General features: G+C 41.4%; 1 protein-coding gene across 13 annotated transcripts in view; it reads right to left on the bottom strand.

Moving 5' to 3' along the window:
- CACNA1C (calcium voltage-gated channel subunit alpha1 C) overlaps positions 1 to 26683 on the bottom strand; it is a 433056-nt gene that overhangs the window by 116921 nt on the left and 289452 nt on the right. For 7 of the 13 annotated variants that reach the window (XM_032687965.1, XM_032687962.1, XM_032687963.1 and 4 more), the window contains exons 10-11: positions 8579 to 8653; positions 6477 to 6567 (exon numbers count right to left, since the gene is read on the bottom strand). In XM_032687965.1, coding sequence (XP_032543856.1) covers positions 6477 to 6567; positions 8579 to 8653 — 166 coding nt within the window. The remainder of the gene's footprint in view (positions 1 to 6476; positions 6568 to 8578; positions 8654 to 26683) is intronic. The other 6 variants (XM_032687969.1, XM_032687970.1, XM_032687972.1 and 3 more) reach the window with 1 other exon arrangement.

The following is a 26683-nucleotide window of genomic DNA, read 5'->3' as shown; positions in this document are numbered from 1 at the left end:
GGAACTTGCAATGACCATTTCCACTGGATGAAGAATGCTGACCTGATAGGAGCAGTGCTGGTTTAAAGAGGTGGTTGTTGGCCTGCTGGTTTTAAGAGGTGGTTGCTGACCAAAAGTAAGAATCTACAGAACATCCTTAAGAAAATTGGATCTGTCTAGCTTAAAATTGAGCTGCTTTGCTATTCAACAGGCTTTCTTACAGGCTGAGAAAATAGGCCAGCACTTCAGTATTCAGTAAATAATGTTGCTCTCCCTGTGGCAAGTCACAGGCAAGTCCTAACACAGAGTCCAAAGGAGGAAGATAACTCCTTTTCCACAAGGGCATGCTATTGTCCTTTAGACACATACCTAGAGCTGACTGTGAATATTAAAAGCACCTTGCTCATAATAAATTGGAGAGCAGTAGCTGAGACTGACACATAAGGATTGATCCCGTGTGTTTTCCCGCTGAAGTCAGAAGTGGTTTCAGAGCTTTTGACAGACTTTTTTTACCACTGCTCCTGATGTGATGGGGACTTTGGTCCCATCATACCACAAGGAGTCTATCTTCTCATGAAGAGAAAACCAGCAGCAACTACATCAAACCTGCAAGCAAACTGACTCTTTTGCCTTTACCACTGGCTCCTGTGCTGATGATTGCAAGAACTGCACAGGAATTATTTTCCCAGCCAAAAATGCATAAAGGGAAAAATCCTTGACCATTCAGCTGCCAGGGAAAGCTTCCATTCTCATAATATTTTCAGGACACACGGTTTTCAGTTGGAAAGCCAGTGTAGGTTGCTCATTTTGGTTTATCCCTTTTTATTGTTTGAACTACATTTGGTGGAAAAGCAATTGAACTGTCCCCCAAATGTATGGAAATCCCGGCCAAGGTGAAAATGCCAAGTGGCTTATTGTTTCAATGAAAGCAGATAATTTTAAGCCCTCTTTCCCTTTGAGCTCAAGTGCTTCACTTTTCTATTGAAGCTCTATGGAACATTAGTTTCCACAAAGGTCTTTTTTTTAATCTAATACATATGTATAAAAGCAAGCTCTATTGTGGCACTCCAGATCTGTATGGTTGTATTAGAAAATTAACATTCTGCTTGTATTGGAAGATTATATAGGCTGACACCCTGTGCAGAACTGATTATTTCTGATTATGAGCAATAGCCTGTCCTCAGGAATCTAAGTCCTGCACAGCAGTAACCACAGAGGCTCAGGGAAATTACTGGCTATTGGGAAGCCCTGGGTATAATAAGGATATCCTGTAAATAGAAACCCATTGCTCCCAGCTCTGGGTTTATCCCACTGATGCCTGCTGCAGAGGAAACGTGTTTCTTCGTACCCCGAGGCAACAGGTTATTAAAGCTGTGACACGTCAGGAATAAGATAAGTTCCACTTCCAAGTGTTGTCCTTGAGGATAAAAGCTGTTGTGTTCCTACCTCAGGGCAAATGTCAAAGCAATACAAGGCAATACATGACAGGGATAATATACAGTGAAAGTTGTGGGATGCTTTTTAGTGTCCTGTGGAACCCTGCAAAACCATTTTCAGATTCCAATGCCTGATGAAGTTCACACTACACTTCCCCTAGGAAGGGAACTGCTCTGCACCACAGCACTCCTGTTGCCAGCAGAATTACACCAGGAGTGAATATGAATGAAGTTGGTTTTTCTTGTTTTGTTTAAGTCTGAAAGATTGGATTTACACAACAAGCAAAGAGAGATTAGATGTTAGATTCCTCCAGAAACTCCTTCAGCTGGTTTGAATACTGGCATTGCTCCAGACAGCACAGCTGATGGAGGCAGTTCCTATAGTATGGATACTATAGAAATAAAAGCTTCTTTGAGACAATTCATCAGCAGGAGATAGCTTGTGTTTGAGAGGCACTCTCCTGATCTCACATAGCATATGTCTCTGTGGAGCTGAAAAAGGCTGTCAGGGAAGATCTCCTTTTCCAAAAGGCACGTTTGAGCCTGGCTTCTCAAGCAGATCTTTCTGTCATTCACAGGCACAGTTTTTCAAAGCTCTGTAGATTTTTAAAAGAACAGAAAGAACAGCCAGTAATTCTAAATTCTCTTCAATGAAAAAGTTTTCCCTTCAGTCTCCTGAGCATTTTTATTCCTTTTATCGTGAGTGCATTTGGATGGCAAGCTCAGCCTATAACTGGGGTGGTGGTGCTGGGGTGGTTAAATGCCTTAGGCAGCTTGATGTCACTAAATAAATAAATATATATTGCCTGTGACTTGAAATCTCCACCTTGCTTCAGTCATGTCTGGCTTCAGTTTGTCCAGTGCAGCCTCTGCCCTCGGGGAAGAAGTGTTTTAATAGCAAAGCAATGGGGACTCATGGCCACTGGGTGATTTTAGAAAACTGGTAAAAACCAAGACTCACCTGCAACACATGAAACTCAACAGTAGAACAAAAAACTTGGCTACATTTCAACTGTAAAAACAGAGGGCAGATGACTGCTCGAAAGTCCTGGCCTAATCTTCAACTAGAGTAAATCAGGATGGCATGAGTATAATTATTAATGCTTACTCAACATCTCTAGTACTTGATGAGGAACTTTTTGGAAAAGCCGAACTGAATTCCCACATGAATTTTCACTATTCTTGAACACTGGGCCAAATTCTGATTCTTAGTCAGGTTCCAATAAAAGAAAACATTCATTCAGATAAATTCTTGCTTAAATTTTATATGTTCCAGCAGGAATCTTGGCCTACGGGGTGTTTAAAAGAGAGGTCAGTGAGAAGAGTACTTAATATCAGGAAAAAGTCAGGAAAGCTGTCTTCTCTCTCTGCTTAAGTGTGTGACACAGTAACAAAAGAAACCAGAAAGGATTCCAAACCTCAACATCAAAGGCAGATCTGAATTTACCCACAACTAGGGAATTTGCAGCTTCACAAAGCTTGAAACAAACATTTTACAAATGCAGGAAGTACTGGCAACATTTGTATCTCACCCCAGAATTTCATATACAATGATATAACCATTCATTTTCATGGATGAAGGAGCCTATCCATCTCCTAGAGATGAAAAGCAATCTGAGCAAGGCCTTGAGGATCCCAACTGTCCTTGGGTAAAGAGTAAAAAAATCCTTCTCAATAACAGACTTCAATTCTCCTACTATACATCATCCATTTTCAAACAAAGTGAAAAGTGGCAAGGAAACTGTTTATCTCTCTGAATCTTGCTTGTCCTGGTCTGGTGAAACGTTAGGCCCTGCTTTAACATTTACAACTTGAGAAGAAGAAATGAAGCTCAGTTTTCCTGTAATCTTCCTATGACTTCTTCCCTAAAACCTGCTGGACGTAGCCATCCCTGCTCCTAATGCCATATCTGAGGGCTGCCATTCTCCCGTGAGCACGCTGGGCTATTTTAAGCAAACTCCATTCTAAGTCATGATTATGTTTAGAGTTGGGTTTAACTTTGGCTCTCCTGGCCACATTCCAGCCAGGATAATTATGTTCTGCTTGCCAAAATTCCCCATGCAGTTTCAGTGCAGAACAAGCTATCCCTCATACATCTCCCTACACACTTGTGCCTGTTGTTTTTAAACACCTGTCACATTTTACCCTGAAAGTGGCTGAAGTCTAATGCTGTGAAAACAATCCCTGCATTTACAGTTCATAAAGTGCATTAGGATCCTTTGGGATTAGGAACATCGAATGCAAGAACAAATGAATGTAAGCTGTAATATTAAAAATATATGAAACCTTACAGTAGCTGTTGCCATTGTTTTTGGTACTGCGTCCCCCCTCCATGAGGGACTTTAACTACCCTGACAGATGCTGGAAAAGCAACACAGCAAAGCACAAACAGTCCAGGAGGTTTCTGGAAAGCATCGATGACAACTTTCTGACACAGGTAGTGGAGGATCCCACAAGGAATGGTGTGCTGCCTGACCTAATACTACCAAACAGGGAAGGCCTTGTTGGAGATGTGAAGGTTGGGGGCAGCCCTGGCTGCAGTGACTGTGACAGTATCGGGTAAGAAGGAAGCAGGGCAGCAAGTAAAAGTGTAACCATGGACTTCAGGAGAGCTGACTTTGGCCTCTTTAGGGATCTTCTCAGAAGAATCCCATGGGAAAAGTTCCTCCAGGGAAGAGGTGTTAAGGAGAGTTGGCTGATATTCAAGGATAATTTCCTCCAGGCTCAAGAACAATGCATCCTGATGAGCAAGAAATGAGGCAAAGGGGGCAAGAGACCTCTGTGGATGAACAAGGAACTCCTGTCATTACTGAAGCAGGAAACACTCAGGAGATGGAAGCAGGGTCAGGCCACTTGGAACGAACATAGAGAAGCCGTCAGAGTAAGTAGAAATGACACGAGGAAGGCCAAGGACCATCTAAAATTAAATCTGGCAAAGAATGTCAAGGACAAGAAGAAAGGCTTCTTCAAATACGTCTATAACAGAAGGAAAACTAAGGATAATGTGGGCCTATTACTAAGTGGAGGGGGGGCTCTGGCAACAGATGGTGCAAAGAAGGCAGAATTACTGAAAACCTTTTTTAAATTGGTCTTTACAGACAAAGTCAGCCCTCAGAAATCTCTGACCCAGGAGACCAAGGCAAAGAAATGTTGGAAGGAAGACTTTTCCTTGGCCAAGGAGGACTGGGTGAGAGAACAGCTAGGCAAACCTGACATCCAAAAGTCCATGGGCTCTGAAGGAATGCATCCATGAGAGAGCTGATGGACACCATAGCGAGGCTGCTAACAATCATCTTTCAAGATCTTCAAGATATTCACGAGCTGTCTGGACACAATCCTGTGCCATGTGTTCTGGGATGGCCCTGCTTGAGCAGGGCCAACCTGACCCATTCCGTGATTCTGTGAACCACAGCTGCAGAATAGAGATAGTTCTTCAAACTGAATCCACCTGGAAGAAGTGATCACACATCCACGTGATTCTTCCTGCAATGCACCAAGAGCACAAGCAACTTGCTGGGGTGCCAAAGAAAGGGCTACAACTGCCTTAGTGCTGTGAATAGATCTAGCCTGGTTCCTTCAGAAAAGTGTTCATAATCTAAACTAAAAGACTCAGCAGGTTCACAAAAGCAGGTAGGTGAAAGAAAGCTATCATAAATAATTTCTCTTAGGGTTTGTAAGTAGCTGGCTGACTCTTCAAGGAAAGCAGATTGAATTTATAACATATCCCAGTTATCACATCTTTTAATGTAGATAAGATCTCCTCCTTTTCAGTTTGTAGAGGAGAGGACCAAGGGTATGTGTGGGAGATACAATCAAGGCTTACAAGGTTATGAAAGTGATAGATAAGCTGAATGTGGAACAGTTGATCACCAAATATCACAATATTAGAAGGAGAGGACATTGACTGAAAGGAGTGATAGATCATCTTAAAACAGGAGAAAGTTCTTGTCTACACAGCTGGTAGTGAACATTTGAAACTTGTTGCCACAGGAGATTGTGAAGGGAGACAGCCTTAGTCAGGTAAATCCATGGACAGGGCCATAGAGGCAAAAAGTAGAAGTGTGCCTGCTAATATCTCCAATTCAATAAGCATGAGTTTGGGAGCAGTAAAAGGAGATTGGAAAGTAGGAAATAGCCAGGCTCAAGTACTTGCCCTCCTGTCAGAACCTGAACACTGGGTCAACTGGTCAACAGCTATGACAAAATAAAGCATTTCTTATTCACTTATGATGAGCATTTGAGCATCACCAAAGAGCTCAAGGTAGGCCCAAAGACAGGACAGAGTCTCAAAATACTCAAGCTATAGCAGAGGTATGCTTAACACCTTTTTTGAGGAAATTAGGAGGGACTAACATATTGCCCCCACAGCATAAAGTCCACTCTTGTTTAGTCATACAAAAGGGAATATAGGACTCCTCTTGCCTATTCTTTCTCTCTGTGTTGGTAAAAAATACACCACATAATATGGTATTTCATAACAACTATCTCACACATTCTTGAGCACCTTGTCTAACTACAATGGTGCAATTTCAAGGAGGCATTAATCCCTCCTAACTGATGTATTTCTTTGTCACTACAGTATTCTGTGCAGCATTTGAAGGGTGTAATGCAGTCTGTCAAATGGGAATTCTCATCAATGTATTTCTATTACAAGGCACTGTAAAGTGTACAAGAATCGTTAGAAAAATTGAAACACAAAGAGTAATTTTCACTCTTTGGTCTACACATACTGGTTTTGATTATCCATCACCTAAGAGGAATTTTAAAATAAGAACACTGTTAGCCATCAGTTTCTCTTTTAGCTATTATGCAAAACCAGATCTGCTTATCCTGGGCATCCTGTGCTTTATTAAAATCTGCGTAAACCCAGCGGCTCTTCGCTAATGTCCAGAGTGAGTTTACACTGCAATTAAGATAAGAACCTGGATCAATAGATCTTCCGCAGCCTCTCCTTTCACCCACAGTGGGGCTTTCTTCCTCTTAAAAAGCCCGACACTTGCCCTGGTTTTAACCCACGAGTCCAGCCCCAGCCCTGATGCAGATGTCTGTGTGTGTACTCACGCCAGTCTAGCGCCGCAGTTTTCGCCTTCCATATCCGCTCCAGGGACGTTGTCTGTGTTCACGGACTCGGTCTCACTGGTGGGCATGCTCACTGTAAGAGTCAAAGGGAAGAAAAAAGAGAGGGTTGGCCATTAGAACCTGGTACATCTCTTAGTGAGCCACATGAGTGAAGGAACTGGCTTAATGAAAAGACCCTCAGCTGCAGCTCCTGAGGATTAAGCAATTTGCTGAGCAAGTCTTGTGCCTCCCTGTACAGACCAGGCTGGGCAGGTAGACTTCAGAAACGTACACAGGTTGCTCGAATGCTAAAGAAAAGGGAAGAAGCAGCTGCTCTCTTTCTTTCAGAGTCAGTTCCTGGAAATTTTATGAATGAGAACCATTGAAAAGCAGATGACCCCAACAAGAAGCTTCTGTTTGATTCAACAGAACCTTTAAAAAAGAGCCTCTTTACCTGCAGCAGCCCAACCACCTCACTGCCCTCCCCAATCTTTTGTGCAACGATTGAATACAAATAAAAGGTACCAGGATTGACATGTATGCAGATAAAAAGCTTCTGTTAGCCTGATAGCAAATACCCCATAAATAATACTGATGTATTTTGTATACCGTGTATCTGTCACATCAATGTGCTTCAACCTTACAATTATAAACTGGACCTATAAGAGAGAAATTCAGACTGTCTGACCCACTCAGATACTACCAGCAAAGCAGCCAATGAATATGGACTATGGTGGAGATTTCACATTGGCACTCACCATTGAAGAACTTGATAGAATCTCCTAGGCTTTTACAGAAGTATCATGGAACAAACATCAACTGAAAGCAACCTTAGGTGTGAACCTATCTCATCTGGATTCAAGCACCTGTCACATTTTCTATCTGTTATCAAATCTCAACATTTGATTTGTTTCTACAGATCATAAAAAAAAAAAAAAAAAGAAAGAAAAACCACTTCACCAGTTGTTCGTGGCTCCTATATGAGCTTTAATAACTCCTTAATATATAATAATTCAACATAAGTTAGGAAAATGGATAGGATTTAATAGATGTTCTCTTTCCTTCTCCCCTATTTTCAAATACACAAAACAATTGAAAAAATTATACTTAAGACTGAGTGATGGTGGTGTTAAGCAGATCTCCCAGAAACCTGGTAGAACTTCAGAACATGACCTGTGTTAGCAATTGGATGTATATATCAGATGAGACTTGAGTGCATGCACTACTAGCTGGTGGAGAAACTTCTAATAGCCTGTAAGAATATGTAACTCAGTACTAAGAATACATCTGCTTGTGGGCTGTCGGTACAAAAGGAGACAACGTAAAAGAAACAGGTTCTGTATTTCAATTGGGCAGATGCTCAGAGGGCCATGGGACCAGGTCATCTTTCAGGGGCTAGAGAGATATCAGAAGGCTCTTCCAAAAGTATTCTGGGTTCTTGCTTTGAAAGCATTATGGCAGAAATGTCCCTCAAAATGAACTATCTTTCCTTCATCCCATCACAAAAATTCATGTACCTAAAACACACATCTGGGAAATCTAAAGTTCTTTTGTTGTGTTCTTAGGACCATATGAAATAATGGGCCCTCTAGCACTCTCGACAGAACTATGGAATATTGTACTCTGATGGTGCCTTTTCCTTTATATGAAGACAGATGTTTTAATAATCTTGTTTATTTGGAAAGATAAATTAAGGATAAACTGAATTAATATTCTGAGGTATATGAAACAGTCAAGTAAGCTGTAAGAAAAAAAAACAACATTCATAATTAAAATTTTTGTCCAGACTAAGCCCTGCAGGCAAAAATCCCCAAACACTGATATTTTGCAAGTCATTTTTGAAGATGAGGTAAAGCACTTTCAAGACATATTTGAGCTTATTTGCAAATGGAAAACAATTTTGAAGACATTAGCAAGAGACTGATTTGCAGAGCAGCTTGTTATCTTGAGTGCATGAAGAGGACATTGCACAAACAATAGAAAAGCAAGGCACGTACATGCAGAAGAATACAAAGCTGTATTACATGCCAGTCTGCACTGAGCTATACAGACACACATACACACGGATACACACAGTGTGGACACAGAGTGCAGTGCAACATTACCATGGGTTTCTGTAGAGTGACTAAACCAAGCAAACTTTCCTTTCTTCTCATCAGGCAAACCAGCTGGAGTGCTTCCTTTCACAGACAAGATGGTCAGTGTCAAGTACCAGGAACAAGACATCAATAGAGAACATGCAGCCAGTGACAGGCAAAAGAAAAAGACAAGGAACTCAGCTTACACATGATATCCACTTCTGTCTGAAAACTTCATCATGTGAATTAAAAGTACAAAATGTAAAACAAAGGTATAGAGAGGTATGAAATATCACTAGCAGATCCTCAGAGGATAACTCTTACTCAATCTATGCTCTTTTATGTCTGGCTTCTGAGAACATGAAGTTGATGAGTATAAGGTTATGGGTCAGATCCTTTTTTCAGTGATGTCAATGGCAAAATTCTCTTTGTTTGACCGTCTGACCTATTGAAAAATTGATGAGACTAAGGCAATGGCAGTGTCCCCAGGTTATCCGCTGACCCTTTGGGTCATAATCTGAAATAGCCTACAGTTGAATGAGGTTCATCGGCTTTCTTCCTAAACTGCTCCAGTATCTAGAGACTCTTCCAAAACCGTCAGAACTGCTATAGGAAAGTTGTGAGGGTGATCACATTTCTCTGTCTTTCCTCATCTCCAGAGATAACACAACATCCATTGAGCATTTAGACACACACCCCCTTACCAAAACTAGGATACCCCTGGACTACGACTCACGATTTCCATTTGAGTTTACATTTGGCATTTGCCCCCGATGCCATCCTGTTGCTTGGCTTTTCATGCACTACTTAATGTTGATCCTTTGCCTATGATGCACAGAGGTCCTCAGCCCCCACAGACCAGAGGTGCACGCACAGAGACATCCTAGATTGTACTTCACACTTCCCTGATGTTACTGCTGTGGAAAGTCAAACTCAAGTACAGTGAGAGATGCAGGTGCAGTGGTACATGGGGTGAAGAGATCCCATGGATCAGCATGCAGCCACCAGTTCACAAAGCACTTAATACACTGCACTGATGGAAAATGTTAAGGACAATAAGTAGTATTAAGATGGTGTGAAGTATTACAGGAAGATAAAGGTCAGAACAGACAGGAGATTAGGACTATGTTCCCCGATGCAGAATGCTCTCAGCAGCACAATCACTTGCTTTACTTGGCACCTCACAACACCTTCAATACCAGGGGATAATCAGGTGTGCAGATCCTGTGAGGTTCATTCAGGCCAGTTAACTAAACCTGAAAATGGAAGATGTTGCAGAAGAGTTGTGTATAAACTGGGGCTGAATATGAGAGGAAGTACCAAATACTGCCCAGATGGCTTTCTTATCTGACTCAGTTCTCAGAAAACCCAGACTTTTTGCCTACACCCTGGCTCCAGTCTAGAAACAAGGCAGGAATTTTTTGCGGTACGGGTAATTAATTACTGGAACCATGTACCAAGAATGCTGGTGGTAAATCCACCACAGGAATGTTTTAATCAAGAAGAGATGTTTCTTCCAAATGGTGGGCTCAAGTCCAGACCAGAGCTGTATTTAGGACCATGGTATACAGACTATGCCATCTCAATGGCCACTTCCTCCCTGTAATTTTGGGAGCTGAGACAAAGGCAAAAAAAGAGACCAAGGCAGATTTCCTGCCAGGTGAACACAAAGTGATTTAGCAATGGAAATCCAGGTGCCTTGCATCCTATGGCACATGTGTTCAGTGACCTACACAGTTTCACAGGTGTAATTCCCTGTCAACTTCAAAATACCCGCTGCTTGTAACAAAATAAGAGATCCCCAGGGGGGTCTTGGCTCTGCTAGGTGTAGAGGGACCACACCTCCCCACTTCCCGGCCTTCAAACAGCCCATTAGATCTTCCATCTACTGTATAATTTGCATTGAAGGTGCTTCAGTGTTCAAAATGCAGCATTGGCAAGGCACTGACTAAGGTACTTGGTCAATCTGCTAAGTACCAATGTTTTATACAGGGGACTTCCTGACAGTAGAGAACAACTCTGTCCCCACATCTATCCATCCTAAGTGACAGCAGGTTGCTGAAGGGGCGAGAAGGCATTTCCATCAGACAGCTTGCCTTTGCCTGATTGCACCAGGAGCAGCAGTCCAGCTAACAGGGCAATGGGCACAGAGTGGGCAGCTCACTTCAACCAGACCAGTACAGCAAATCACTAACAACAACACAGGGACAGGTGCCATAGATTGTATTACCTATTTCACAGAACCATGAATGGTTTGGGTTGGAAGGGACCTTTAAAAATCATTTAGTCCACTCCTCATGCCATTGGCAGGGACAAATGTCACTAGCTCAGGTTGTTCAAAGCCCCATCCAACCTGACCTTGAACACTTGCAGTGATGGTGTATTTGTAACTTCTCTGAGCAACTACTGTACCTGTTTCTGGGGCAAACCCTGGTGGCTTTGCTTACACGAGAATCTCTTTTTTTAGATTTATCATCACATCCATAGTGCACTCTGGCCGATGAAATCTCCCATTAGCTACATATTTTCTAGGTAGCATAGCAAAGCATAGCAATTTTTTTCAATGGAATTGAAACAGTTTCTTAAAGGCATGCAAGTATTATATGGTTTAAACAGTGCAAAGCATAAGGACCAGTAGGTTTGACATTCTCTCTACAGTGCCTTCTGAAGTCTTTGCACTTCTTCCATCTTGCCACAGTGTGGCTCATCACTGAACGTAGACTTTTTCTCCTGGACTACCTAACGTCCAATTTCACATTACTTACATAGCATTCCTGCAGCAGTTAAAGCAACAACAAAGGCTATGTAGCAGCTTCCTTAAAAATAAAGCTGCAAAATTCTTCATGTTATGTTACTTCAAGCTCTGAAACCCAACAGACAGACCAAAATAAGGGCAGAGCCTGCAGTCTGTGACTGACTAGACAGACAGATGTGCAAGACCCTTTGAGAGCCTCTGTTCCATGTCACTGGCACCAAGTATTGATACCAGCTCTACCCTTGCACTAACATATGTCCCTCCTCCAATGAAATGCCCCATGGGCATGCAATGAATTATTAGATGGCCAGTTGCCAAAAGACAGCCAACTGCTGAAGTAGAAAGCTGGCACAACCAAATACCCTTCTGTGCAGTTCTGAGACAATTTTTCCCTTACACACTGGGAGAATAATATTTGCTTCCCAGTTCAGAAACATCACTACCACTGTTGCATCTTGCATTTATGAAATGTTTGTCATCTTGGCAGAGGAAGTAATTCTAATATTCAGATTTATTTCCATGGATTATATAATGCTGCTGCACTTATTGCTTTACCTCGCTTTAATACTTTGACAATTTATGAACCAGAGAAGATCATGCCTGGGCAAAGGGTGCCCAGTTCCAGAAATACAGACAAAACTTAAACCTTTCACAGATTGTAATGGGACATCTTACTACACATCTCTGCAGGTCTAGGCATTAATTTTAGAACTGGATATATCAGAGGCTATTCACATTGCGTGACTTCACATCTAATTTCTACTGGTATTGAATTACTTTGCAAAATATGAGTCTAAATAACCCCTTTTGCCCATGGTGGCATTTGAGATCAGAAGGACCTGAAGTCACTTCACCACCATTTCACCTTATTGTGTCACCTTGGCCACGTGACCAAGCCTTTCTACGTATCTGTTCAGTTTGTCTAACAGGGGGACTGTAATTCTGCACTCACCTTGCAAATCTCTCCGAGATCTGCAGATGAAACACATTACAATAAGTGCTAAGTGCTATAGTTATTACTGATGTTAATGTCTCCCAGGCGGGACTCTGCAGAACTATAAAGCAAATCTAAAGAGCAAAATAGTCCTGAGAATTCTCCAGCTGGGATTTAAGATTTCTTTTCCCATCAAGCCCAACAAGAATAAATTGCAATATCCAAACTGCTTCCTTTAACAGAATGTGCATGGAGTGAATGACTTTGTCTCTGGTAAAAACCCTGCTTCCCATGGTGCTTTTCATGCCCATCATTTCATGAATGAGTCTATGGGCAGCTGTCAGAATATCAATTGACTCATATTCTTTTTTGGTGAAGAGATCTCATTTTAATTAATACATGAATATTGCCTAGCTTTCCTCTTCTCACCGCCTGTTTTGGAAATGCTGGACTCATTCATCTTATTAATTTAAATAAGATACAGCTTTCATTCTGCTACATGCATACAGTGTCTTGGGAACAATCAGTGAGTATGCTCTTAATGCAAGCAGCATGCAGAAGGGAAACTGCAGAGGTAAGAGATTAGTTTTCTCTAGATGTCCTGATTTTGTCAGGAAAATTTACTAGGTATGACTGGGATATTCTTTTGCGTTTTCTTCTTTGAAAATGAGTTCTGTGAAAGAAAACCTTTTACAGGAGAAGAGGAAAGGGAACCTGAACTATATGTTGGTGGTTACATACCTCCTAAAGTTAGACGGAATGCATCAATAAATCTAGCAAAATAAAAAAAAAAATCCAGAAAAATCGTGAAAATAGTTGGAAAATGCTTACCAAGGGCTCAGAGGCCAATACTCACAACAGACAGTATTATACACTATATACAATATATCTACTATATTACATTAAATGCATGTAATATATACACTTTGCATTATCTAATCTTTGATCATGTACAAATGACTGTGATTGGAAGGGGTGTGAGCTTGATTCACACTTTCACTCAAGGTCAGCCAGGATTGTAATAAAGAGCCACAAAGTGATTGCCAGTTGTATCCACTTCAGTCAAGCAGGAAAAGGCTTTTGGTAAAAAGATCTTTACATCAGTGAACAAGCAGCAAAGGCACAGCAGCTTAATACTTGTGTAGTAACAAGACCTGCTATTACACTAAAACCAAGCTGGGCATTGGACTGTACCACAAGGGACTGATGCAGTGTAGCATGGCCTTACTGAATGGAGAAGTACAAAGTAGGAACACTGCCAATACCGCGAGGGAGTATCCTACCTCCAAACTTCGTTCATAGATAAACTATATATTTTACAATACAAATTGCAAAGTATGCCTTTTGTATAAAAAGACTTCTTTTTACTTTTCCTTCTTCCAGAGTGTCAACATATGTCCATACACATCATATGATGTTGAGGGGATACAGCCATGGGCTATGTAGATTTATGCCATACACAAAGAGGAATAGGAGAGAGAGTAAAATATATTAATTGTGCAGGCCCTGTGATTAATAGATCTGTCATTACCACATGCAGACTACTGCACACCTATGAATGCATTACCTTGTTACTAATTAATCTTCCTGGGACTTATTTTAGTGTAACAAACTCGTCAACTACTTGAACAGCTGCCATTTCCCTTCTTTTTATAGCAGTATTGACAGTAATATGCTGTGTTCCACAAATATTTGTTCCTTTCAACCAGAGAGTGGAATGCACATTGCACAGAGGACCACGTAACAGGCACAGTCAGATTCCTGGCCCTGCCAAGAGACAGCCTTTGCCAGCCTCACACATGTTCTGTTCTGTATTTGAAAGGAAGGACTTAAAATCCTCTTTGCATTTCCCTGCCCGAAGGACAAAGCTTTTCTTTGCATAACCTGTGGTATCTCAAAATATCTCATAAGCACAGGACATGGGACTCACCCAAAAGTAGATTTCACAGAAGGGAGTCTAACTCTGCTGAAAAGGGCATGAGGAGCAGTCTCCCTGGGAAACTGCTTGTACTGCTGAGCAAACATCTTAGTCTGTGATAGGAGTCCATTCACTGCAGAGTATCCCCTGCAAGTGCAATGGAAGTAACTCTCATAATCCCTGTGGCTGAAGAAGGACAGATGGGCTGGGTCGCAGAGTGACAGAGGTGCTACCAGAACAGGTCTTGAAAGATGTCTCTCTCCTGAATCTGGATCCTCCTACGACTTCCTAAACTGGTTTTCATGTGTGATAAATGACTTGCATTGTTTGCCTTGCTAGGAGCAACAACTGAGGTGCCAAAGTGCAAGGCATTTACTTGCTGGTACATGGTTTATAGTGTAACTTTCTGACATCAGCATATTTTTTAGTAAACCCTTGGTTCCCCACGGAATTCTGAAGCAATTCAAGAATGGACAAACTTAATGAAAGAAAGGCAAAACAACTGAGGAACTCTGACTCTTCCAACAGTATTTTGTGATGGCAAACAAATCACAACAGCATGATCTTAATGGTTCTACAAGTTTTCATTCTCATTCTTTATATTTTTCATCAGAGGAACTCAGGACAAGCAGCAGTGCCATCAAATGTGCCTGAAACTACCCCACAAAATTATATATGGGCATAAAAAGCAGGATTGTCTCACTTGAAAACCAGAAGGATTCCATTATTGCAGGCTGGTCTGGCTGGAGGCTTAGAAATGGGGGTATGAGAACTGCAAACACTGTAGATAATGTGTTGGGAAGTGATACAAACATTGATCACGAACAAAATAACTAACCACAAAGAAGTGCCCTCAAGACAGCAAAATCAACAACTAAAAGATTGGTTGGGGTTTTTTTTCTAATAATCATGAAGTTATTAATATTTCTCACTGACTTTCTTATTAATGAAAATAACCAGGACATAGGTTTTAAACACAAATGTGGTTTTAAAGCAGCTCATGTGCTTTTTGGGATTCCTGTGCATGGAAGAACTTCTGCATCTGCCCACCCATACAAATAATACAGCTGGGTGATGAGGCAGTAGCTTTGAAGAGAATCTCTACTTCAGCAACAGCATCTTTGTTCTTTCAGTTCACAGCCCTGTGAATCCATCTTCCCTGCAGAGTCCAGGAGAATAAAAAAAAAAAACTACAGAACTTGATCTGCTTAGGTCATCAGAAACTCTCTAGGGAGTCTAGGTGTCTGCTTTACACCTAGACTGCTAAGCTTCAAAGTGACTGAGATGCTGCCCTGGCTGTTTTATGACGTTCCTGCCTGCCCAAAGCCATTTCAAGGTGGGTGATGCCTGAAAACTCTGTGAGTGGCCTACAATTGGTGAGCTAGAGAACGTAAGAGGATAGGTCAGGACACCAGGGACTGTTTGGATGGTGCAGTGGGTGGGGAGTAATGCCCTGGTAGCTCACAATGGACATTTTCCCCAGAGGAAGCTTGTACAACCCTGCAACCAGGGAACTCTCTGAGGAATATATCTGGTATGGAAGAAGGAAACTATACTCCCCAAGGCTGGCCCCTGTTGGCATCACACAAAAAAAAAAAAAAAAAAAAAGGAAAAGTGAATGTGAGGGAGAAAATGGGCTGTATTATTTCAAAGGATAGGCAGGGTACAGGCTGGGTCACAGGTGAAGGGACTGTAGGAAAGAACAAATGATTGAGAATTTTCATCAGAAATACCACTCTGTAAGCTGGAAGAGTAGTGTATGCTTCCTGCATCTGGGAAGACTTAATTTAGAAGTAGCTCTTAAAATATTTAAGCATTAACATTACGAAAAGACAGCAGCGAGGCCCTGTCCATATGAACAGTTCCATTGCACAGGCAGTGCCTGACCCAGATCAATTCTCAGCAAGTGCAGACATTTTCTAATAGCAGTATTCATGTGAGGTGTGTGAGAAGGCTTCTGGATGATGCCTTCCTTGATGGCAAACAATCAAGCAATTCAGTTCACTGATGAACGGGTACAGTACCACACACATAAGATCTAGGTCACTCCAGAGCCAGGGCTCGGTGAAAACACTGGACCCCCACAGGTGGATTCGTAGATCACACTGAACAGATTCTATTCAGCTTCATGATCTGAAATGGAACTCACCTCTCCTGTTCCAAAATGTGCATAAAACTCTGCTTTGAAACACTAGTCTGCTACATTTCTTCTATGCCTAGTAAATCAAATGCTTGGGATTTTGTGTGCAGCTCCTGCATGTGGTGTTCTTTCAGACACTTCTGCTAATATAATGACTAGTCTGATACTAGACACTATTATCACAATATCATATGAGTCAGAAGCATGAGACATGCTAGCTGGGCAGGCTATGCATTACTGTGCAGCCAGGAGAAAAGCAAAGAATTGAAGTTAGAGTCTTGCCCTTAAAGTCAGCTTGTCAAACCTGTAATTAAAGCTTTTATAGCTCTTGAACAGGGCATTGAGAATAGGTGAATTACCTCGAGCCAAAAAACCAGGCATTTTATAGTGGCCTTGAAATAATAGATTCCTAGTTTGCAAATACTTCTAGCATGCAGGAGAGTGAGGGACTGATAACAACAGCTTGAGCTAAGCTTAGTGTGGGCAGGTGTTATGCAAGCTTCCCTCACACAGCTGTGTTAAAACAAGTCATTCGTGACCTGGCATAGCCCTGTTATTCTGCTCGTGGTTCTTCAAACAGCTAGATAATACACTTACATTTTGATCTGCACATCTGTGAGGATCCACACAGCTCTGCCACTGCATCCTTGTTCTGATGCTTAACCCTTCTTCTACTTCAGCCTATGGATTTTAATGTAGTTGGTAAAATCCTCACCCTGATCTAAAGGTACCCCTGTGTTACCTACCCTTGGGTCCACTACAAGACCTTCATAGTTTGCACTTAGAGGGACATGTCTGACTGCAGCCCTTCCTCAGGTGAGAAAGGAGATGCATCATGCTGTGGTTTGTGAACTTTGTAAGTGGAAACGTCACAAGTCCTGTGAACACCAGTGGGCCCTAAAGCTGAATTTGAATTTAGTCCTCAAGATCTGAAAGGCCAATTCTCTAATCTGTTGACTTATTCTACAATCCTGCTAACTGAAGAGCTGCTGTAATCAGCAGGCAGACTCAGTGCCACAGCTATTTTCAGTTCAGTTCCCCAGTTGGAAACATTTTCCTTCCCCCGCCACCTCTCCAGGCTGTTGTTTATGAGATAACTGGGATGGAGAGACCTGCTTTTCTTCCCAGAAGCAAATACAACCAGAGATTTTTATCATATTAGCAGACTGTCAGAGTGGATGGGAAGTTTCTCATCCAGTAAGCAGAAGTGAGCAGGAGTAGAGTGAGGGTGTGACTGCCTGCACCAGGGTCCCTGCTGCAAACTTCCCAGGCTTCCCAAAGTGCTGGATGCCATTCACAATTGTCCTTTCTCTTCAGCTGCATCAGCACTACCAACCAGTTTGGTTGCATATATACTAGCTCAGCTGTGTAATGTTGCCCAGGCTCCCTGTCTCCAAGCTTTGCCACAGGAACATCACAGAGCCTCAGGCCTCCTGTCAGCTACAGCTCACTGAGCTGCTCCACTGCACCGCCTTCACAACAGCAGGGTCTGTGTTCTAACCCCACCTGCTTTTAAATAGTTACCTTTGCCTTCTTGTGTGCTTGCTTGTGAATTGATTTAAGATACTCAAGCTACCTTGCAGCCAAGGGAGGGCAAGGTGGAGGATATGAGAGTTTCCCAGGCACAGCTCTGCCTAATGTACCTTCTGACTCCCCTAGTCTGTTCTGACCTCTTAGAGACTTCCTGCTTTGAGCCCTTCCCAAACTGAACTCAGTCTAGACCAAGGAATACAAGGTCTGGGCCTTAGTATTTGCCTTCCTGCATGTCAATCTTCAAGTTATAATATAAAATACATAAGGAAAGACAAGAGAGAGAGAGAGAGAGAGAGAGAGAGGTCATGATGAATACACACTTAGACCAAGGGGGAAAAAATGCTTTTATCAGAACAATTTCTCAGTGGTCTGTTCCATCACATTCCTCTGTCTACCAAGAACACTTTTAAGACATTCAGCTTATGAGATCTGTATTGAAGGTTCTACTTGTACAAAACTTTTCCTACATCTCTCTGGACTAACCACACTCACTTGCCTCTTCTGAGGCACTGGATGGCATTTTTGACATCCCACCTGGGATATTCCCTTCCAACTAACACACTGCAAGAGTAAAAGCCTCAGCTGCTATACTTCATCTGTCGGTTCACAACGACGGTCTTGGATACCATGAAATGTCTAAATTGGCATTAGATGAATATGTTTAGGTAGCTATGTTTACTAGCTTTGGTTTTCTGTAAAAAGGAAGTACATACACATACACATACTTTTAATTTCTGTATGTACAGTGCCAGACACACTGTGGCTTTGATCTTGGCTGGTATTGCTGTAATACAACTAGTTCTCATCCCCAACAGTTGTTTCTAACTCCAAACACATGCTTTATGTCCCTCAGCTACTGTTACTGAACACCACAGCCTCTCTCCTGACAGTTCTTTATACCACATGAAAAAATGCTCAGGATTTCAGCTGCTATCAGTCCTGCTCACCAGTGCTTTCTTCTCAACGAAGAGATTCTTGAGGCTACATCTGCAATGAGAACTAATTCTCAAACACTGATCACAGATCATTCTCACTGACTTCAGCAGGAACTGTTCAACACTCCATAGTTTTTAAAACCACTTTACAACTGTCCTTATAAAGATTTAAGAGCACACTATAGCAATCTCCTTAAAAAATAAAATAAAATAAAATACGGTCTTGCTCTGTGAATACTTAGCTTAGGGGGTTGTGGCATTTCTTCCAAAAATTTTCTGTGGAGATCCTGGTACTGAATGCTTTCTATGCCTCTCTAACCATGGGAAATAAATTCATCAGAAGGTATAGCAAAGGCAGTTTTCTCACAGACTAGTGTCCTTTCTTGAGAAGTGTAATCACAATGTCAGTGGATTAATCTTGACAGCTTCAAGAAGTACTTGCCAAAAGGGAAGATAGAGATTAATTTATTTGCACAAAGTTAGTCTTCCCCAGCTATATAAACAATGGATTCCCTCTAAAGCCTTACCTTCAAAGATATTTCTGTGTAACATACTAGTATTTCAAGAGGATTCCTACATCAACCTAAGTCTCGCTTCCAACAGGCAAAACAGAGGTGTTATCTCATCAGACAGTCTTTGCTAGGGAAATAGCTTTTATAGTGGATAAACTTAATGCCCTATCAACATTAATGTCAGCCTCTATATGCTGTGGCTGGTCACACATCACTGCTCCAGCAGTTCTCAGTCTAATGTTGTTTGTGCTCCAGGTTACAAGACTGGGGAAGGGTGAAGCTGGAAAACCCTGTAAGTTGAACAACGCAAGGCACATCCTCAGCTGCAAGAGAGCAAGAGCACATGTAGATCACCACAAAACATTTTCAGCCAGAGAGGGTCTTACAGGCAGAGTTTTTTTCCCAGTTGTGAACTACAACAGCCTGGAAGCTTATCTAAAGTCTGTAACTTTTGACGTCTGCAAGGGAACAAGAAGCAAAACTGAGCCTGTGGGCAGAAATCAGCACAATTTTAGAGTTTGGGCTCAAAACACTGGCATCCCTTCTTCTGTGCAAAAGTGGCACAGAGATTTATTTGGTGCTCATCACAGTGACCTCCTTAGGGTCAGTTAATTATCTCAGAGCTGTCACTATTCACCAGCACTCACTCAAGAAGCTGCTGGAGTCAGCCACATGCCTGAATTTAGCTCACCTTCCCCAAACACAAGAATTACTCTCCTCTAATTCTTAGAAATGCTTTTCCTCCTTCACCAAAGGATATCAGGCCTTCTGATGCTATGTTGGAACAAATTACTGCTGAATTATAGCTTGTAACACTGGCCACAGGTTTTGTCCTGAGGCTTCCTGAATTACCAGCATCATCATCTTTTTCTCTCTGTTCAAACAAAGGAAACATTTTTTTCTCCATACAGTCCTTGGACAGAAATTGCAGGCTTGAACTAAACTGCTTCTATATCTTGTTTGGTTAGATGGGATTTACCTACCCCCAGCAGTAACTTATCAGCAGAGAAGGAAGGGGAAGAAAGTTTTCAAAAGGTTGCTTGCTTTTTGTTTCATGATCAAAGATTCCTTTCAGCCAGAAGGAGAGAAAGAAAAGCTGGGAAGTTGTGAAATCTGCAGAACAATGGACCTAAAAGCTGCTAAAAGCTGGGTTATTAAATTATATTACTAATAAAAACCAGATCTATTGATTAACTTACATGGAGTGAACTATCCATGCATTCAGGGGAACAAGAAAACTGTATTTACTAAAATGATTAACATGATTATGGTGAATTCCCAGAGAAGGAAAATAGTTCAAAACCACCCTTGATGGTTTTTACAGTTCAAAATCTGTAAATGCCTTATTTGATACACTCCAAGGTCAAAATTCTGGTCTAGAGAGCAAAGAATGGTGTGAGAGACTGTGTCACTGGCACTGACAACACTGTTTAGCCTTCCTGTGCCTTTTTTTTTTTTTAAATTAGACAAAAGAGTCCAGAACAAGATTTCACTCCTCTCCAAATATTAACCTGCATACATATTTCAAGAATCAATGCTGAAGCATTTTTAAGCATAATTTAAACCCCAAAGTTTTAAATTTCACTTTGTTGAGAAGGCTAATTTTTTCCCCTAAGTATTTCCTTTTGGAAAGGGGGAGAAAGACAAAACATTCAAGGATAAAGCCATACTGCTTCCTTGATTTTTCACTCATAACAAAAAAAAAGAAATCATCAAGTGAAGAGAGTCAGGAGGGAAGTCTACTCTCAGTTCTGCTTTTATTCCAGTAGGAAAAAGTCAAATGTTGGCATCATAGTTTTGTTGACATTGATGGAACGTGGGGCAAAGGTAGAAGCAGAATCACACTAAATGATCTTTCTTTTGTTACTTCAACTGCACAGAAAGTTACACAATGAAAATGATGCTTGGAGATGGCAGCTTCACTTTCTCTCATCTGCATTGCTGAGTATCATTGCCCTCTGTACTCTGCTACCAAAGCTACCTGCGGGGTCACTATAAAGCCTCACAAATGCTTTCTTATTCTTTTCTGATATATGTTGCTTCTTCTTTTTAGGTTATAAAAGTTTATCTGGGTCTGATCCCACATTTCCTTCAGTACAGTTATGGGAGCAACGTGCTCGTAATGACAACGGGTCAAATTCACACCAGATACGACTGCACTTTAGCCAGTGGAATTATGCACTGGGCAAATAGTACTGGACTACTCAGTCCTGCAAGCAATTTCAGATCCCAAATATCTCACGCTTTGCCTTTGGTGGCTGACAGTTACACAATATTGAAGTCATGTGTGAGCACTGAGAAGCCTCTGGCGCATCAAGACCTCACACTGGGCAACATTTTCAAGCGCTGACATTTGCATGTTTTGTTACTGACCTCGGACAAAACAGATTGGGGCCCAAGTCCTTACCCAGGCAAAATCCCCAGGAATTCCAGTATGATTTTTGCCTAAGGATTGCAGGAGTGATTCAGCCTAATGTGAGAACTAATATCCCAGAAGCTTTTTCTGGGCAGCATGCTAATTATAGATTCGAGCTCGACATCTGTAGCACAAACCCATGCTGCATTTTGCATCCTGAGCTTCTCTGCGAAGAACCACACAACAAAAGCAAAGCTGACTTATCATTTAGAAAGACCCTCTATTAAGTGTCCTCAAACTGTAGTATTTATATTAAGAGCAGCATATGAGCTACTTCAAAAAATGACAAGGTAGAAAAATGCCACTGGGACTGTTTTCTGCAGAGTGTGGACTGGGAACAGAACATATTTGGGAGTTGCTTTCACTCCTGTCCAAGTAAACCATGTTTTGGAACCTCTGCAGCTGAGCACATGGAGTTTTTTTTTTCCTAGAAGAAGCTGGTGGTGCAGTGAACACCAAAAAGCACTTCTTTTGTCCCTCTGTCTCCAGGTGAAAGAGAATAAATCCATCCCAGCTGCTAAACTCCTTGTGAAATACCTACCAAGTGCCCTTGTGAAATGCCTTCGAATTGTTGGCACTGTAGCTAGTCTCTTCTTGGTTACCAGATGATTATTTTCCACATCAGTGGACAATGATAAAAGTAGAAGAGATTGTGCTTTCTTCCTCTTTAAATGAGGTGTTGACAGATAATAAATCATTTTACAATGCTGGCATTGATTTCCCTGTGTTTACACATGGAAAGCAACAAAATGCAAATAGGTTGTATGATGCCATTCAAACTACCAACTGGTAGTGGAGGAACTAAACTGGTAAAGGTTTCATTTTTTAGCCTGTGCCTCTTAGAGCTTTTGCTTAGATGACCTTAAATCCCATGCAAGCACCCTGTGGGGTTTTTTTAATTGCTTTTTGACAATAGGCAGAAATCCTCTAAAATGTCAAGCTGTACCTGCATGTCAAGGGGTGGCTGCCCATGTCCTTCCATGTGTATGTGAAATACACTGGGACAGATTTTGTGGATGAACATACAGTAATACAGGGTGAACTAACTTGCTGTCAATAGACAAGTTCAAGTATGTTCTGTTAAACAGAAATTAGCTCAGAACACCATCTTTTTGCTTACACAGTAAGAAGACGTGAGTTTTAAGGTAGTGATGGTCAAAAATGGATTTAAAATAGATATCTTGTAAATATACACTCCCTGATTTCCCCCCCTGCATCTTCCATGTTAATTCCCTAGCTGTGAACTTCCCCATTAAATTTCATCACAGAAAATATACCAAGAGTTTTTTAGGTCACCCTGAAATTTTAGCCTGTAACCAAGTCTTGGAAAGTCCTGTTATGTACTTCCTACCATAGACATTATCCCACAGTACCATGATTTTTTTTTTTTCAGGCTGAAAGTAATAAGCTACTTCCTTCTCAGTACACTAAGCACATGATTTGGAGGCCACTGAGCAAGCTGACATATGAAAATACTAAATGTGCAAATCGAACAAGTTGGTGTTCTTTTATATTTGGTATCATGATTAGAGCTGTACACAAAGCGCTCTCTATCCAACAGCTTCAAACCTCCAACTTTCCCAAAGGGTTGCACAGGATTTAGTGACAGATTTCATTAAAGTCAATGGTATGTATTTGGTACATAACCTCCCTGAAATCAACGGAGTGTCCTTGTGCTGTGTAAGTTGACTTTGCAAAAGGAAGTCAAGTCAACAGAAATTGGACAGATAAATCCTAAAATGCCTGGACTTTTAGAGAAAGGTGGTCATGCTTTTATCCCTGTTATGTAATAGAGTCAAACTACTGTTGGACCCCTTGGGAATAAAACCCTGTTTGGGTTAAAATTGCTGAGTTTTCTATTTCTAGAGTTCTAAAATTCTTCCCTTTTCCTCTTTGAACCACCAGCTCTCCTGTTCTCATTTGTGGCCTGATGTGCAGTTTCCATGAAAGACATAGATTTTCCAAAAGTTCAAATGTTCCAAGAGGTACCAATTTCTTCTAAAATATTGCTTTTGCTGCTGAAAACGTCTCCCCTGTCTCAAAATCATTTTCTTCTGGGGAATACTCTCACCAACCTGTGATTAAATGCACTCTACTGCCTAGTTATGATGATGTTCACAAGTAACACTGGCTGTAGGAGCAAGACAAAATCTGTGGTCCACCAAAAAGTTCAGTTGCTGTCAATTCCTTAGAGGCAGTGAACTCAGATATTAGCAAACATTTCCAAAGGTCACTAAGGTATTATAAAAAATGCTCAGAAGGTGAAGATTGAAGACTATTTCTTTTTAAACAGCTTATTTTTTTTAATACATTTTAGAACTTGCCTGTTTTTCTGTACTTTTTTTCTTCAATTGTGCATTATTCTGACTTTACCTGAGGTATAAAACTACAAATATGTGCAGTCAACTCCCTTCCCATACCTTTCATTTTTTAACATATTATCTGAAGTATTGTTAAATGATTTGATAGGCAATACATTGATTTGTACTGGGTTTTTTTCTGCTGTGTTACATGAAAATCTGATTATCTATAGCCATCAGTTCCACTATAATAGGGCCTTGGAGTATGATTAGACTTTAAATTTTAGTAGAGTAAGCTACTTGCAAATGAGCTCTTGAATTTACACTACTACCTTGGATATGACTAAGTAGAAGAATGAATTATCTTGAATCACAGAATGCCTTTGTTGTCAGATCCCAAACCAAGCAGTGGGCTGTTACTTTTAGGGGACATTAGACTTTCAGGGACATTAATTAGGTCATACTTACATAGATAGTAGCACCAAATAAAACTGAAAATAGAAAAAAAACAGAGGGTGGACAAAATCTGAGCAGTCAGAATCATCAAATTACTTCTCCCTGCCTATTCACAGCTTTTTCGTGACCCCACTGAAGTCAATGGGAGCTTTGCCAACTAATTTCAATAGGAGGAGAATCTGGGTTGGCTTGAGGTTTTCTGATTCTGCCCACAGCAACACAGATGCATTCCAGACCACTCTCAGGAAGGGGGAAAAAAACCAGGGCAAATTCACAGTAACTGTGGCAATAGGAGGGACAGTTCTCTTTGGTATCATGTAATTTTGAAATTCAGTAGCTGCTTTGTGCCATGACATGTGTTTCTCCCCTCTGTCAAATTAATGTTTTCTTCCCATGCAGAAGGCCCATCAGGGAAAGAGCACAGATGAAAATCATCAACACAAACAGCCCCCAGAAGCCTTTTCACATTTCTCACCTCATATCTGTCATAATGGCAAAATCAAGTTTGCAAACAACATGAAAAAAAACTGCCTTAAATATGGTAATTCCCCAAAACACAGAGAATTAATGCAGCCTCTTCTGTGAATGTCTCTCAATCCCTGTGAGCGATGACTGGTAAAAAACTACCTTAGCAGAATGCCAAGACCTCTGCTATGGAGAGCAACAGCTAAAGGATGCACAGATTGTCTGACTCTGCCTGCAATTATCTTCCTTTCTTACCCTTTTTTTGACTAAGGTCCTCACTGCTGTAGTCCTTGGACTTGATCATTTCATTAGGACTGTAAACACAGAATGAGACTTAGGGCAAGGTTTGACAGCTTCAGGAAAGCAGCAGAATATAAAAAAGGTAATCAATGATGCCCTATGGACTGTCATAGGCAGTCAAACCTAAAAGGGATGCAAGTGAATTTCTCTTCCACCTTGTGTTCTCTGTTTTACAGGAGGCAGTTTCCATGCTGACAAGCAGGCAGCACTCTCTACAAAGTAAGAAGACAGCAAAACCTGCCTCTGCAGCTGCCAAGGACAGGGAAGAGACTGGAAACATATGTTCTCTGTGTTTGGGATGCTTCAGTTTAGGTAGACTACCTGGGTCAGGGCCCAGATGGTGTAAACTGCTGAATCTCAGAGCTTAGGTTAGCTGAGACTCTGGTTTAATAAGTATATTTTAATTAAACTTCTAAACTATTCTGATATTCTTTGTTAACTCCCCACAAGCCTCCAAACAACCTCTGGGGGAAAACCAAAGAAGCAAAAACTGATGTGACTTCTTCAAAGTAACCGTGTGAGTCACTGCCAGAGTTCAGGCAGGAGCACGTCTCCTGAGCATCAGTACAACATAACTGATGCAAAGGCCACCTCAGAAGTTTACTGAGCTAAGACAGCAGCTTAAGGAGGCCTGAACTGCTCTGTGCATTTCAGAGAATTGTTATCTGAAAGTCTCAGGGCTGATACCTTAAAAGTCAACATTAATTAATCACTGAACGAAGTGTGCTGGAAAGGGGCAGAAACATTCATCTGTGGAGTTCAGGATGTTGTACTAGAGACAGAAAGCGGTGAGCTTCGAAGAGCACTTGAACGAAAAGCACACTGAAGGTGCATATGAGGCAACTGAGACAAGCACAAAAAGACAAGGAAGCTATTGGAATCTTGGTGATGCAGTCTTGGACTGCTAGTAGGTGGGATTCAAATGTCTTGGGAGCACTCAAGCCAAAGGGATTCCTGAGGGAATTTACAACTGTGCCATCTGTCCCTTACAGTTGGAGCTCATTTTGTAGATGGCTTTTGGAAGAGAATTAATACCATGTTTCTCCCTCAGATTAACCCTACCAGTGATTGACTGCTGGCATGAATGCCAAAACATTCAACACAGTAGCTAACACACCAGGCAAACCCATCCCAAACAAAACACCCTGTCACTTACTCACAGCACCTTTTCTGTGGTATTATCTTAAGCTGAAGCCATGAAGGAAAGGGTCTCTGTTTCTCAGTTTTTCTGACTCAGTGTTCTTTCAACCCAATTTCTAGCAGATCTATCAAGCCCCAAGAGCAGTACAGCTGCAATGTGACTCAGCTTCAGGACAGCAGACAGACCTTGTCAGAGCTGGTTAGTAAACTGGTCTGCAGAACCTGAGTGGGTTGAGATGGTTCACAGGCACCCTTTACTTACATAGCCAGAAAAGCCTATGGTGGGGAGACCAAGATACAGCACTGGATAGTACACCAAGGCTAGAAG

The sequence above is a fragment of the Chiroxiphia lanceolata genome, chromosome 5 (genome assembly GCF_009829145.1).
Source record: "Chiroxiphia lanceolata isolate bChiLan1 chromosome 5, bChiLan1.pri, whole genome shotgun sequence".
Taxonomy (NCBI): domain Eukaryota; kingdom Metazoa; phylum Chordata; class Aves; order Passeriformes; family Pipridae; genus Chiroxiphia; species Chiroxiphia lanceolata.
The sequence above is the reverse complement of the archived record's forward strand: the minus strand, read 5'-3'. Positions and strand labels throughout refer to the sequence as shown.